Source organism: Taudactylus pleione, unplaced genomic scaffold, assembly GCF_031769625.1.
Source record: "Taudactylus pleione unplaced genomic scaffold, aTauple2 ptg000282l, whole genome shotgun sequence".
NCBI lineage: Eukaryota > Metazoa > Chordata > Amphibia > Anura > Myobatrachidae > Taudactylus > Taudactylus pleione.
In genome coordinates, this window is record NW_028284684.1 from 16,433,964 (window position 1) to 16,450,691 (window position 16,728).

A 16,728-nucleotide genomic window follows, 5' to 3' on the forward strand; every position below is an offset into this window, starting at 1 on the left:
AGTTGTGCGAACATCGCTCAGAGCGAACGAGCGGCCGCTTACGAGCGGCTCTGAATCAGGCCCTTAGTCTGATCACATTGCGACACAAAAGAGATGCCCAGTGCTACAAGAGTGTTATGGGAGCAGGCGCGTCGAGAGGGGCTGCTAGGCGCGACTGCAGCAAAGAGTAAGGACATATCTATAGTAAAAAAAAAATACACAAATGGAAGTTTAAAACCAGTTTTTCAGCAATTTGAAGGGACTATTTTATGTTTATCACAATTAACCTTTTAAAAACAAGTTTCAGATTTTTAAACCACCAATTTAGCAACAATTTTATCTGAAATTACCAATCCTTAGCATTTATAGTCCATGTAGTGGCTTATTGTAACCTGAACTCTGACCTTATTTAAAAAGAAACTTAGTACAAAATATACAGTTAATATTTGAGTGGAATACACAATGCAAAACAAAAACAATTTATTTGGGTGGGTCATTCTCCCAAACCACTGAGTCTCTAAAGCTTTCAACAATATAATCCCAGTCACCTGCATAAATCCTGGGCTGATATGATTCAAACCTACAACAGTGTTTCTAGTGCAATGTCCCATTCAGAAGAATTTACCATAGAGACATAAATAATATAACGCCTATATGAATTAGGCCAGTATAGGAAGCATTAAGGAGACCAGTGCTGGGCCACTGAAAGCTTCGGAGACCCTGGTGGTTTGCGAGAATGGTGAAACCCCAGGTAAGTAGAACTCAGTATTTATGATTAACTCATTATGCTACTGTACATCCACTACAAGATATATCACTTTGAATAAAAGGCATTATTTAAATTCCAATTAATCCAACTATGATTTTAAAACTCTTTTTTTTACAGTTGTGTGAATGTGATCAGAAATGTATACATTTTGAATAATTATTTTTAGGGTCTTAATTAAGTCAAAATTCAGTTGCACATAAGTGATTATGCAATGTACTACTTACGGATAAATTGGAGCACCTCAATTAAATAATTAAATGAGGATTATAATCAGGAAAAAAAAAAACTGAATTTGCATTAATAACAAGTATGTGCCTACATTTAAACTTATTTATAAAGTTTTCTCTCAAACCCTGTGAATTCTGTAGGATTCTATATAAGATCATAAATTTGGAGAGCTCTTAATAAGAGAGGAATTTTGAATATATTACTGTAAGTAGTTTTCATTAATTTTCCAAATGTCCTGGAAATTATATCTAAAGTTGGAAAAAATCTATTTACATATATATAATTTTTCTTATATAACCGAGGGTGTCATGGAAAATAGTATATGGGCACATACTTCCAGTTCATCCCTGATGCTGTAGAGCTCCTCTCGTGCGGATTCATTCAGAAGGTGTCCAAGGGAGTTTACCCAAGCCCTTGCATTTTCCTGCACTGTATAGGCTAAAGGTCCCAGATACAGCCTAATACATTGTTCATCTTTAATTAAAGGCTGTTGTGTAACCTCTTGAGCTAGTCTGCTATAAAACTGCAACTTCTCATCATATGTTACACAGGATGGCTTTCTGGCAGCAAACTTCTCCAAGACAATGGCTTTATCCAGTTTCCATAGAGGTCGGTATCTTTTCCATCTATTCAGGTATTTCATAAGAGAAGTGAGGATCTTGTGAATGTTCTGGTTGATCATTACAGCTTGTTCTGATATTTGAGGGTTCTGATATATATCACTATAGAAATTGTAGATAACAGGTTCACCTTCCTCTGTTTTTTGAGGAGGGCAGAGAATGCAGGTTCCATGCATCCACCGCACAAAACTCTGAAAGGAGAAAATTGTTCATAGTACTGTCATCCATCACAAAATACAATCCTATATATAATCCATATATTACTTGACATTATTATTACTTTACTTAAGCAAAATAGGTGAAATATTTTGATAAATAACATGAGTAACAATCCAGAAATGCATTACAGACACCAACCAAGTGCCTGGCACAAGAGGACAATACAGAAAATTGCAAAAATAAATAAAAAAATAAAAAAAGGGGAGGGGGAAAAGTAGAATGCACGTCACCTTGTCTTTGAAAGAAAAAAAAAATGATATACTATAACTGTTAAGGCAGTAACAAAGCAACATAGCAATACTACAGAAATGAGTAGCCAGAACCGTGTAACAGTACAAAAGATGGTAATATCCAGAAATATGATTGGAGGTAGGAGAGACACAAAAGTCAGTAATGAAACAATGGTGAGTGAGAGTCAATCCTGACATCATACAGAATATGTGATTACTCAAGATGAGTCAAAGTGGATTGCAATAGTATTTTTACATTTAAATCCATGTTTATTTCTACGCAGTGGGCCTGTCTCAGAGGATGAAAAATAAGTGTTAAAAAAAGCATAAGCAAGTAGTGTATTTTTAGCCATATGCTAGGCCACATGGACCTTGAGCATATAGATGGAAATGCATCAGCAAAACATGATGGTACAAGTGTAGCACCATGCTTTTACTACACCAGCCATCATGGTCATCATGATGATGAATGGTTTGAGAAACCAGGGTAAGCCTTCCTATGTGTGCGTTCTCCAACACTTTAATTTCATGTAAATCATTATGAAATATTTCTCTAGTCAACCATTGGGGACACAGGACTACCATGGGATACAGAGAGCAGTCACAATGAGCTTGGGTACTTTAAACTTAATGGAAAAAGCTAGAAAGCTCTGGATAAATGTACTGGAGCACAGAGCAGTTTTCAACTCTCTGGTCAGCAGATGTCAGTTTCGCTAGTGAAGCATATCTGAATATGAGACACCATTGATATAGGATTCATTGGGGCTACAATTTCAGCCTCAACATGCTGTGTATCCACCATACTTATCCAAGAGAACTTGCCAGCCCCTTCCATTTTCCAGGAAGGTCCTTTTCAGGCTCCAACCTGGATAAGAGTATTACGCAGACAACAGGGGAATAGTTCCATTCTCCCTGTCAGTGGCCCCAGATCCAAGGGGCCTAGGTTTCATGAGGAGTTAGAAGAGAATGCACCTGCAGGGGTCAGTTCTCCGCTCCCCGTGGAAGGCATGGGCGGCTACTGTAGGTGGCAAGTTCCAAAGCAGCACTGGCAGCGAAATAGCATAGAGGCCTCCTTTAAAGATGGTTTAGACCTAGGACAGAGGCCACCCTAGGCTTCAGTTTAAAACAATCAGGCCATGGATGGCTGGTTTGAACAATTGGTTGAAGGTCTTGATTCTAACGGACCAAAAATGGATTTAAAGTTCAACACATGTCAGCAGAGGTACCCCTACCAGAGTGCAAGATCATTCTACTACTGGGACTGGTGAAGTCTCTGTTGGCTTGCAGAAAGGTGTTGATTCACCTTTACATGAAGGTCTTGGGAAAAATACTGTCCACCTTTAAGGCAGTGGACTGCAGAGTTTCATTTGGAGTGTTCCAGATTGAACTGATTTGTAAATAGAAAAACTCTTGCGACTACTACACCAGTTACCTCTTCAGATTGTCCCCAGGGATGCAAACACTCTCCTGTTGGCTGAGAAGTGACAATCTTAATAGGGGTTGCCAGATCTCTATTTGGAATTGTAAGATAGTGATGACAGACATCAGCCATCAAGGATGAGTGGGTGTACTGCTCTTCAGTTCTAGGTGTAGTGCCACCAAAACTGAGTCAGATAAAGCCATGGCTTAAATAATTTGCAAGGTATGCTCTGGTTTTGTTAAAGCAAAACAATTCTGCCATTGCAGCAGTGTTCATCCTGGTGGGTGGGAAAATGAGAATCAAACTTCCAGAGGTCTCCAGAATCTGGTGGACCAATGGGGGCAGCCAAATGTTAAAATGATGTTGTCTCGGTTGAACCATAATGTGGGAGTCCTCTGCTTCCAAATGAGAGAACTGCAAGCAAGTCAGGTAAATCTCATGTTGTTACATTGGAGCTTCAAACTGACACTTCTGGTAGCAATGTTTCCACATGTCTTAGAAAATGAAAAAAGAAGGAAAAAAAAAAAAAGGAGAGCCAATTCTGGTAACAACGGACTGTTTCAGATGTTATTGGACACTGACATTCTAAACATGCCAGTGGGCCTATGGTGGAACCATCCTCCATCACTTTAACTCTGAAGTCAGGGCCCCTTTCATCACCTGAGTTTAAGGTGGCTGACTTTAGTGGCATGTCTGTTGAAGCCATGATTCTTCAAACTTACGGCTTTTCTAACTGTGTGGTATCACACTGGGTATGGAAGATCTAGACTGCCATTCTATTAGACTGGTTGCTGCTGTTTCTGCATGAGGGTTTGGAAGGGCATTTAAAACTCATCTCTTTGAAGGGTCATGTCTCAGCTCTTTCTGTTTTCTTTCAAAGAAAACAGTCTATTTTACCTTCCTCTAGTTCAGAACTTCTTTTCTCCTTCATCCACTAGGGGACACTGGAGTTCAAGACAGTGGGGTATAGACGGTGGTAGAGTAGAGCCTGGCACTTTAAATAATTTAGAAGTGTGACTGGCTCCTCCCCCTCTATGCCCCATCAGCCCCAGTTTTTAGAATGTGCCCGAGAGAGCCGGTCGCACATGAGGCTGTCTCCAGCCTTTCTCATATAATTTTTAATTTTTATTTTTATTTAACAAGCTGAGGACAGGCAGGCTGCTTACTGTGGCAGTCTGCCTGCTACGTGGGAGCCGCCGGGAGGGCACCACACGGCTACTGCAGTCTGTGTCCGGTGACCCTGAGGGGGGACTTTAAACAGAGTCATCGGACTCCATGAGGACCCGCCACAACTGAAACCGGTTCGTGTCCGGGTTTCCTCATTTGCCCCCCTGCCCAGCAACCCGGCCGCAGCAGTCCGTAAGTATATCCCACTACTCCTGACTAGCTGGAGTGGTGGGCCAAAATGCTGGGCTCAGGGACAGCGCACACTGCATGGCTGTCACACACGGCTCCTTCCCCCTGCCAGTGAAAGTGGTAGTGTCGGAGCTGCTGACGAGACCTGCCGCTGCACTCGACAGTCAGCGTCCGGGTCTCTGGCTTATACCTAGCCATCCCCCTCCTATTAACGAGGGGATGGAGCGCCTGCAAGTGCGTGTTAAGCGGCAGTGATTCCGTGACTGTCACTGAGACGCCTGTTCCTCCCTTCTCTATATGGGAGTAGAAACGCTGGGCGGTGTGAGTAAGATCACACAAATGACAGACGCCGCACCGCTGCTCACTAAATAGTGTAGCACAGGGGAGGTCCTGCCATCTGCCATTGGTAGTGTAATGGCGGGCTTCAGGAGACCAGACGAGTCCCTCTACATGAGGCAGCGCTGACAAGCAGCACGATCCTTGGTGTAGGAGTACCCGCGTATAGAGGCTTCCCTTATTGAGACAAGGGCCCAGCCTTATAGATGTGTCTGCTGATGCTCCCGTACCCCGCTCAGAAGGGCCGGGAGGAAGGATGTCTTCCCTACATTACGCCCAGCCCACTTTTTCCTAGTAAGTGGGCAGAGGCGAGCCTTACAGTGCACGCGCGCGCACACACACTGATAGGGCGTCATACATAATAGCCGCGCCATCTGTAGTCGGGCTCGTGCTCTAAGCCCTCATCTGAGAGCAGCGCGGTCTGCCGGTCCGTTAGCGCGGCTGCGCAGACATACTCGGCATTAGTCCCCCCGTGAAGGGACGTCAGAGGTACCTGGGAGGGCATCCTGCCGCGTCTAAAGCAGGCAGCAGTAGCCCCCCAGTATTAAAATGGCGGCCGCACTCGGGGCAAAGTCACGCCCCCTTCGCGGCCCTAATTGCGGGCACGCAACAGCCCAACCAGCGGGGCAGCCACCACTGCCTACCGCTGGTTAAAGATGCAGTGCAGTGCAGACCAGCGCCTGAATGAGCGCGGCTGCCTCCTAACTCCTGCAACAGGGTTAATTAATGCGACTCCCTCCCCCTCCCACGCTGGGAGTGCTGCTAGCACAAAAGTAGAAGTAGGAGGGAGTGCTTTTATAGTGCTAGCTACAAATAAGTATCAGCGCAGGGCTCGGATCTCTCCACGGCTCTTGCTGTGTGGAGTTTGTATGTTCTCCCGGTGCAGGCAGCACTGTTTTTGCTTAGGCTCATCTTAACAATTAGCAACGCTCCTCATGTAAATCTCAGGAGGAGATGCCGCGTCCCGCAGCTCCTGGCTGGGCTGAGCAGGCTTCCCTGTTAGCTATAACATAGGGCTAATAGCCTTACGTTATACCAGCACAATGCGGCTCCCCGATGCAGCGCTGTATGACCATCACACTCCTGTCACAGCAGGACAGCATCACCGCTTTATACTATTAAGGGGGCTAGCAGCGCTGTGCTAACTGGAGTGTAGCAGTTTGCACACGCACAGCGCGGTATTCATGAACAAACAGCCCCCCTGCTTCCCTTTTAAGGACTGTAGTTACTGCCTGCACACAAGCAGTATAGCTCAGTGCACTACCTGCAGCAGGGAGTGCTTTAGCGTGGGTCTCTTACGCCTACCACACTGGGAGTGCTTCAGCGCAAAAGGTAGGGGAGGCCCTGTCCTTGTATAATAGGAGTTTAGTGCTAGCTACAGTGGATAGCTGGTTGCTAGCTGTATGGGCACTAGCCCAATTCCCTTTTGCACATAACACAACGTTAGGCGGTTCTGAAAGAGGCCAGTTCAATCGATGCATCACAGCTAGAAGCGAGGGGTTGGCGAGACAGTCCCGCCAATGCAGCGCCGCTTGGCAGGCTTCCCTTCGTTCTTTAACAAAGGGCGCCTAGCTTAATCTAATGGCTTGATATCTCAGCCTGTGAAGTATCATAGCCTCATGGTGTACTAGCTCTACTGTTCTGGTGCTGCTGCCAGAACTTATGGTTATAGCATACCCTTCACCCAGGGTTAGCACACTTTGGCGTCCCATCCCCAGGCTTATGCCTCACATGGGCTCGCCTTAAAGAGACTTCCCATGCATATATGTGGCAGCACATATACTACATTATAGGCTGGTCTTAAAACCTTTCACCAGTTTTCTGTGCTTACCTTAGAAGGTATGCATATGTGCATCTATTTATATCTCATGTGTTCCCTTCGGCAGCACATACAGGAAGAGGTTAGTAACGTGCGGCTAGTGTAGTTTTTGGCATTACTGCCTCACAGCACTGAGGTAGTCTTTTTGATTCCCACTTCGAAAAATGGGTTAATCTGGCGCTAAAAGGGCTCACCTGCTAAGGCGAGTACACCTGTAACATAAGGGTCCCAGGATCGAAACCAGTCTGGGACAGCACGCAGCTACCATATCCTGCCCCTGAGCAGTAGCTGAGTGACGGCCACACGCGGTACATGAGCAGTCCCCCTGCGGAGGGGGGTAAGCCACGGGTATGGTATGTATATATGTGTGTGTGTGTATATATATATATATATATATATATATATATATATATATATTATGTATATTGTATTTTATACTAGCCCTGCAGTAGAAACATATACATGCTAGAGTGAAATTTGTCCTTGGAGTTCCTTCCATGGCTTTAATTTTTGCTCATGTTCTAGTTTTACAATATTATCGTCACCTACTAAATTTGTATGTAGGTAAGCGTATGCCTATATGGATATCGCTTCTTATCCTTCCCATAAGAGCAGGGGTAGGATCTGTTCTTATCAGTTTTATGTCTGATACCTAGCATATTGATAGAAGGCTGCGATTGGAGGCTGGACTCCTGATGCGGTAGTTGGTACAATAACTCCGCTTAACACGATCTCTCCCGGGGGATTGGGTTGTGTGTGTATATACATGTATATGTGTAGGAGGCCTATACTTCCACAAGCATTAGGTTACCTATAATACCACGCATGGGAAGCCGCCTGGGATTACCAGAAGCTGTAGGCTATATCCATACATATTATATGGTGGCTCTATAATCTAAAGTCATGTGCTGCAGCTTACATAGTGATAGTCACAATTCCCTAAGGCATTGCTTCTAGCATGGACCCTAGACATGTCACATGTATATAAGGATATATACTTATATAGCTCGGTTCATGTCAGTCTATATCTATGGCGCCCCGTTTCGGGGGACCTATTATCATTACAGTGATGCACTTGGTAGCAAGCTTGTAAGACGCCCATTCTTTGTATGTATATTTCCTAATAATTGGGAAACAAAAACCTGTTTTCTGTTTAACCCTACTGGGGTTATCACTACTGCTATCTCCCTTCTTTGCTTGGGATAACTAACGAGTTCTATGTCTAAGTACAGGTACCCTTCTCAGTATCGATTCCGGTACTCCATATTATTGTCGCATATCTCAATAGAATGAGTCTAAAGGGCCCTTAGGTACAATTCATATCTTGAAGGCCTAGGGCCACCTACTGATTTAGGCAGGGACAGACCTGGATTATATTAGATTGGTGGGCATAATACACATTGTAAATATTGGTGTAAGGATACTTAAACTAGCAGACCGTTTTTGGGGTATAAGTATAATCTACAGATACACGTCTCTAATGGAACAGGCTCAGGTATAGAGTCCTGTTTTACGACCTTCTTGTCTCCACTAACATTTTGCTAGTTTCCACAGTATTTTCTACTGCACATCTCCAGACTGAAGTATGTGCTGTAGACCATTGGTCTTAGCCCACTGAATCTACTCTCTATTCCTAATGTGGCGGGTTGCTTTGCGATAGAACAGGTCAGTGACATTCTACATTTCGGCCAGAGGGCTTCTGGTCGCTCACAGGTGAGAGCTTACCCACTAATGCCTCGGTAGAGGCTCCTATTTCATGTAAACTGACATACATAGAGTTCTTCTCCCTTACTGCCTCCTAGCAGCCATCCGCTCTTTTAATCAGTTGGCTCTACACTTTAGAATTTTCCTGGAGTGTGGGTGCATAGTTACAACATTGAGAACCAATTCTACTAGAATCTGTTGGCGTTATGGACCAAAGCACATCTCTGGGCTACTGCACATCTTTACATAGAAGTGTGACAGTCTCTATGTTCCACTCAGGGGGCCTGGTGGGTTTCCTGTTCAGTAGCTGTTGATATTTTTATCATACTGACAGGTACCTGACTGGTATCTTCCTGGTTTTTCTCATGCTATGTTCAGGCCAGCAGTTACTACTGCCTATGCACTTCCATCATGTTGGAAGTTGTCCGTTGTTTCTCTTTAGCGTCAGGGTTTCAGTTGCTGGTTTATTCCTGTTCTCAGCATGGGTTGTACTGCGGTCTGACCCTCTGAAAGGTATTGTAATCTCAATCCTCTCGAAGCCGCCTCATGGCCAGGGTGATCTCCACTCTTTGGAGATTTCTATGGTCTCATCCTTCCGCTGGTTAACAACTTTGTAGTACTTGGACTTCCAGAAGGGTTCAGGGCGACTGTGCGGCCTTGACTTTTACCTCCCTGTATACTCTTTGTGAGGAGTCTGTGGACTCTCTGTTTTTGTAGATTGGTATCGTTATACTTCTATCTATATGAGTTATGTCCTGCAGTGCTGGTATTCTGCTAACTGCAAAATGTGGCAGCTTCCTGTTTCCGACTCTGGTACGGTTTCCTCGATTGTTTCTTCTCGGGTTACTGCCCTTCTCCTATGGATTCGGGTAGGAGTTCTCTTATCCCAACAGTATGGCTTGGTCTGTTTTCAGCTGAGTTTACAGTGTTCTGATGCTTCTCATCTGAGGGTGTTTTCTCGCTAGCCGCTTATTCCATTCGACTACTGTACGTTGTGGTATTCTGTGTCTGTTCCGCACGGAGTTCTGTTTGTCTCCTGGCTCACGACACTTGATTCTCAGCTCTTGCCTTCCGTTGAACCTCCGGTTCTATGCGGTCCCTGTTCGGTTGGCCAAAGGGTCGGCATGTTCTCCGTGCTTCCCACCCGGGAGGTTGGCTTTGGGACGTCCCCACTGTCTTGAACTCCAGTGTCCCCTAGTGGATGAAGGAGAAAACAGGATTTTGGTACTTACCGATAAATCCCTTTCTCCGATTCCACAGGGGACACTGGACGCCCGCCCGGCGCGGCGTACCTGCCTGTTGTGGGTCTTTATATAGTTGTGTGACTGCATGTGTTCCCTGCAGTGGTTTCCTCTGTTTTCCTTCAGTCGGTATTGTTCCGTTCTGTGGTCTTCTCCTTCTCCTCGTTTTCCTGTTGTCCTCCGTCTCCTCTCGGGCTCAGTTCTTAAACTGGGGCTGATGGGGCATAGAGGGGGAGGAGCCAGTCACACTTCTAAATTATTTAAAGTGCCAGGCTCTACTCTACCACCGTTTATACCCCACTGTCTTGAACTCCAGTGTCCCCTGTGGAATCGGAGAAAGGGATTTATCGGTAAGTACCAAAATCCTGTTATAGAGAGTGAAGCTTTTGCAGCCTCCATACACCCCCCTAAAACTCCTTAGTACTGTATCTCAACTTGGTGCAGGCGGCTCCTTTCCAGCACACTACTTTATAGGATTTGATGGAGTTCAACTTCCTTAAGTAAAAGACTGCCTTTCTGTTAGTGATCTTCTCTGCTAAAGGAGTTTCAGTGGTGGAATGTATGTCTTGTAGGTCTCATTTTCTCATCTTCCATGAAGACATAGCTGTTCATATCTGAAAGTGGCCTCTAAGGGCCTGATTTAGAGTTGGGAATAGAGAGAAAGATAGCACTTTACTGTGTACCTGGACAAACCATGTTACAATGCAAGGGGTGTAAATACATTTTTTTTTTGCATGTAGATAAATACTGGTTGCTTTTACATGTAGCCCACAAATACTCCACAGCTTTATTATTACTCTACACTTTAGATGTCAGTTTGGACCCTTCCCTCCCAAATCTAAATCTCTCTGCACATTTTAAATCTGCCCCACCTGCAGTGCAACATGGTTTCACCAAGATGATCAGTTGAGAGAGATATTTCTCTCTATTCCCAACTCTGAATCAGGCCCTAAGTTCCATTTCAAGCAACCCAATGTGATCCTGGTCTTAGGCATGTCACCAGACGAAGAGGGCTCTCTTTGTCATCTGGACAATGCAAAGGCATTGATAATCTATTGTAAGTTCTCAGTATTCAGGACTTCCCCTGGTTGGATGACATGTTGGTTCTTTATGAAGTCCACAAGACATGATGGCAAGTTTGCAAACCGACCATTGCCAGGAAGTTTACTTTTGTAATTTGCTGGTTTTACACTGGGGCAGGACTGCTTTTGAGAGCACATTTCACCAGATCATTGGAAGTCTCCTTAATGGCATAGCATGGGGCCTCTGCTGAGCAGTTGTGCTGTTTGACTACTTAGTCTATGGTGCTCACCTTCACAAAGCAAGCTTTGGGGTATTCCCATGGTACGCCAGTGCCCACAATGGATGACTAAATAAAACAGGACTTTTTTTACTTATCTTAAATTCTTTTCTCATAGTCTGTTGGGGACCCTGGATGCCCCGCCTTTATGCTCTTTGTGTGTTAAGCTCTTTTTCAAGATTTCTTTCACTGTTTTCCTTATTAGAATTGTTGTTCTCCTTAGAGAATGTTGTGTTTCCTCGCTCTAACTTATTCCGAAACCCTGGTCCGTACTGGGGCTTTGTTAGATAAAATTGAAGTCCCCAGACAGCCAATGGTGTATAAAGGTGGAGGAGCTTGAGCTTGCTGGTAAAATTAAAGTGCCCAAGCTACACTTTCTACAATTGCAGTCTATAGCCCATGGTACGCTAGTGTCCCCAATGGACTACAATAGAATGATTTAGAGTAACTACGAAAATCCCATTTTTGCAAGCTGAAGCATAACAAGTCACACTGAAGTACAAAGTCCAGACTCAGCAACAGCTCTGATCTTCCCAGAACTGCCAGCAGAAAACATTGCAATATTTGCCTACATATCCACTTGCTTCCCTGTAAAAATTGGTACACTGGCACAAAATCAGGAAAGTGACATAACAAACAATATTCTGACTGCAAGGCTGCATTGTGAATTTAACACCTGTCCTTTAGGGAGTAGTGAAATGACGCTCTAATAACAAAAAAGTGTAAAATTAGTATAGAACTCCAGACCTAGGGGCTGATTCTGAGTAGAGCAAAACCAAAATCATGGTAAAACCATGTTGCAATGCAGGTGAGGCAGATTTAAAAAGTGCAGAGATTTAGATTTGAGAGAGGTGTGTCCAAACTCAAATCTAAATTACTATGTAAAAATAAAGATGTCCAACATTTGTGGGCTACAGGCAAAAGCAGACACCATTTAGCCTGCATGCAAGAAATAAATAAATGTATTTGCACCCCTTGCATTTCAATATGGTTTCTAAATACATTACTTGTTATGTATTGCTTTGCTCATAACTCAGAATCAACCCCCTAAAGTGGAGTATGTGGTGGATTGTATGGACTTCTCATTTACCAATATGGGAGGTTTCAGTGTTGTAACTAGCAGTCACTGCACCATGTGCCAGATACACCCCCTGACCAGATGAGGTCATTGCTTCACGCTGAGAGAGCAGGGCCTCCAGTGCTGGGAAGTAGAGCACAGCATTGCTAGCATTACCTTTGTCGTCTCAAGACAGCCTTTGTAGCACTGAACAATCAATTTGAAAATTTCATTAAAATTGGGATGTAGTATAATTTCTGGAGCAGACAGAATAGTTTCAACTTGAAAGAGAGGAACATCTCCAAGAATTGCTGCATTAAAAGCTTGAAAATTCCTGTTTCAATTACAATAAAAAAAAGTTAGTTAGTGGAGATGACGGAGATAGCTCCATACTATCACTTTATAGATTTAACCAAGTAGGATGCATAGCAGAAGAATACAGCACTCATTCAGGGCTTGTTCTAGACCACATGGAGCCCAGGGTGGATATTTCCTTGCCCCTCTCCCACCTACCAGATATAAACATGAAAGTGTGTGTATACCAATATATAGGCAGTTGATGTAGCTTAATACATAGCACAATCTATATTGACAGCCTCCTTCTGTGGCAGTTTTTTTAAACTGCAGAATGTGAACTCTGGACCATCATGAGATTGCAGGTACAGTACTGTCAAAGGTGTTGTTCTCCCAAATTATGGGTTTCCTGGAAACTTGACCCTAGTAGTTCTGCTCGCTGGTAAGGGAGGAGGCTTATTCCAAAAATGTATTTGTTCTTTTTCCAATCTACTTTCTCAAGCTCTTAGGAGGCCACAAATAATCACATATACTGTATATTTCTTATATAAGTATGTTGCCTAGGTATTGTAGACAGTTTGTAAGGAAGAACACAGCATGCGGATGATTAGGCATGGCTCCTCTTTCGTGCTCCTCAGCAATGTTGGGCATCGTGACCGATATTCAGGGAGGAGAGAGGAAGATGCCTTCTTTGTTTATATCCTGATGGTGACTGCGGAAGTGTGGATGCTCCTTAGGCTAGTATAGTGCTGGCAAGGTGACAGCGGCTGCACCCCCAGGCCATGGCCCTGTCCAGCTGCCTCTTGAGCTGCCACTGCACCTATTTATCACTCATCAAAACTACAATGATTTTATTTCCCTGTGTATGCAATTATTTGCCGAAAACAAGAAAGCATATGTTTTACTTACTTTATAACCATCTTTGTCAGTGTGCTGTAAACTCTGCTTTCCCAGTAAGCATAATATTGGGCCATTTTGGGATTTTTTCCAGTATTTGTGTTCACCACAAGACCTTCTATTTTTGTTAGGATAGACTCAATTGCGGTATACTTTCTGACCATAATTTCAATGTCTTTATTCCGCTCATTCTCTATGTATTCAAAGAATTCATTCACACCTAAAGAAATGTTAAGAGATAGCAGTCACAAAACTACACGGGGCTTAGGGTGAATATAAAAGATGTGATAACTAATGATCATATTATAAATTATTATTATTTATAGTACAAAGCAAAATTTACATAACAAGCATAAAATGCATATAAAAATACATTACAGAAATAATAAGACAAAAACACTCTGCCAGTAGGTGACAAACACAGCACAATATTTCACAGGGTTAGATTAATATACCTGGGAGATCCGTAGATTTTTTAGTCATAAATTTAAAGAGATTTGCGGATTCAACAGCCGCCAGTTTGCAGTCAATGTCATTTGTGTTCTTCTGGATTTTATGTACCAAGGATTCAAACTTTGAGACCGCCTGCCGGCACCGAGTGATGTAGTCTTCAATACCTTGAAAAACAATGATACAGTAAATGATTTGCTTTAATGTGATTAAGAAGATACTGGCGCTCTCATTAGTCGTAATGTACAAATAGTAAACCATCCTCCCTGAATACAGCACTTAGCATGGGGTTGGTGCAAGTGCAGATACTAATGATGACAATAGTGGCTTTCGGAGTCAGATCAATGGACGGCACTGGTTTCCACTTGCAACTACAGCCACTTCAAGTGTGACTCAGAATCAGCACCCATGTGAGATGTCTCTGTATTTGCAATGGTAGTCACATAACACTATGTAAAATCTGCAGAATTAACAATCATTAAGAGCAGTCTGAAGAAGCAAACCAAGGGGAAAACATGGATATTTGTTCTTCTGTTAAATCCATTGGAGGACACTAGAGCAATAGAATATAAAGGGCTCAGGCAGGAGTTTGGGCATTTTAATAATCTGAGCAAGTGTGTGAAGGGGGGGAAACACAAAGGTAATAAATAAAGAGAGATTAAGGCCTTGTCCTTCTACAACTATCATTTTAAATAAATTTAAAGGGCAAAGGGCGGGCATCCAAGTAAAGGCTTTAAAAGAAGCATAAAAATCAGGTTTTCTGGAGTATGGAACAAATAATGGAATGTACCAGCACTCAAATAATATAAATACAATAAGCATAAATAAATGCATGTAATTTAATCATATACTTGAAGAATAAAAAATAAAAATGTAAAATATGTATACAAGTAATTGCATAGATCTCAATGGTATCAAGATGCACACTAAAATCACAATAAAATCTCAAAATGATCCACCATATATTGCTGCATTCATGGTATATCAAATGATAATGTCTGAAATTAATGATCCACCATATATTACTGCAGTCGCAGTTGTGAATGGATGTGAAACAGTTGTCGTGACTCCAAATCCCAAATTTCTTATATGGTGAGGGGGGGATGTGCACTCCCGTTTGGGCTATAGTTACCAGTTCCAGTGTCCGTATAGTTAAGCAGGGTCTTTATTAGTAATGCTTGCAGAGCTATCGCATAGATGGTAGTCCCTTTAGGCAGGGTCCCTGGTCCAAATAGCAATTTCCAGCAATTGAGTCTCACCAATGTATGGGAAAATGGGTATGCCCCTAGCAGTCAACGGTGGTCACATAAGAGCCAATCCCTGAGGTGTTTTGCTGCGTGGAACTGCAGCTTTATCAAAGGTGATGTTACTCTGGCATAGCACCCTTTTTATCCTAGTCATCCAAGATGTCTGCTAATTTGCAGCTGGTGTGCATCAAGAACATTTGTTATAAAAATCATCATAAATAGACAAATATTGCAAGCAATCAACATTAATAAATAACAACAATAATGGAGGCAGACCTAATCACTAAATTCATGTTACATAGATGCCTAAAAGCAAAGCAATTCATAAGTTGTTTAACAGAACTTACCAGCTGTTGCTGGAAAGCAATTAGTCATGTCATATCTTTCTCCAAAGCTTAGAATGGAAACAAGACACTCGCACGGGTTCCGCCCACGTGATGTACACAAACATCACGTGGACGGACCCGCGCAGAGCGTGGAGCTCATTGCATGAGGAGAATCAGGGCTAATGACGTGCAGCCGCGTCTCGCGATATTTCGGCAGTGTGTTGGAAATCGTGTGAAGATGTAATGATTTATATTAATATTCACGTGGTGTAAACAAACACCATGTGGGACAACTCCAACTATTTAAATGTCAATAAGGAACGTGCACTAACGATATTAGTATGGTCAGTTTAAAAAGAGACAGTTTTTCATATTATAAATAAAGTAATTGATTAGAAATATAGTTCTATTATAAACATATGTTGTAACATATAAAGTTAATTTTATAAATAATTGTAGAGCACATAATCGTAGTATAGAGTGTATATTATCACAAAAACGTCTAATTACGATCTAAGAGTGTCAGTATGACTATGGAATTTTATCCAAAGATAATAGTGAGGTCATATTAGAAAATTACATAAATACATATGATCACAATAAGAAAAAGACAGTACCTAGGGCATGATCCAATATGTCGCTAGATCATAAATGGAACACCAATGATAGGGGAAAATGGGAAGGAATGGGACATGAAGGATCCCCCAGATAGATCTATAAAATGGAGTAAAGTTCTAATGCTTTGTTCAAACCATAGGGATGGAGAGAGTTCAAACGAAATATCCAAAATGATTCCTATTTACATAGATGTCTAAATCGATCTCCTCCTAGCGAAGTGTAAGGAACTCTCTCAATCCCTATCAATCTGAGAGACTCAATACTTCCATTGTGAATGTCTGAAAAGTGTCTGGATACACTGTGTCATTATTCTATTCACAATGTTCCTTCGATGTTCCATAAAACGAGTCTTAAGACTCCGGGTGGTCCTCCCCACATATCTAAGCCCACATCCACAGAGAAGCATGTATATTACAAATTTAGAGTTACAATTTATGAACTCTTTAATAGAATAACCCTCCTTATGTTCTTGTATAGACATGCTTTTGGTTCCATTAGTGTATGTTCACATGTAGTGCACTTGGTTCCCCCACACTTGAAAAAACCAACTGGTTTGGGAGGAAGCCAGGATAATTTGGTCTTGTTAGATATCGAAAGTTCTGGGTTTCTCAAGTAACT

At 42.7% G+C, this 16,728-nt stretch overlaps 1 protein-coding gene across 1 annotated transcript in view; it reads right to left on the reverse strand.

Annotated features, from left to right (window-relative positions):
• The window catches only part of DNAH10 (dynein axonemal heavy chain 10), a 270,391-nt gene that overhangs the window by 165,467 nt on the left and 88,196 nt on the right, over positions 1-16,728 (reverse strand). The window contains exons 17-20 of the mRNA XM_088482144.1: positions 13,925-14,086; positions 13,482-13,689; positions 12,456-12,612; positions 1,311-1,787 (exon numbers count right to left, since the gene is read on the reverse strand). Of these exons, the coding sequence (XP_088338270.1) occupies positions 1,311-1,787; positions 12,456-12,612; positions 13,482-13,689; positions 13,925-14,086 (1,004 nt within the window). The remainder of the gene's footprint in view (positions 1-1,310; positions 1,788-12,455; positions 12,613-13,481; positions 13,690-13,924; positions 14,087-16,728) is intronic.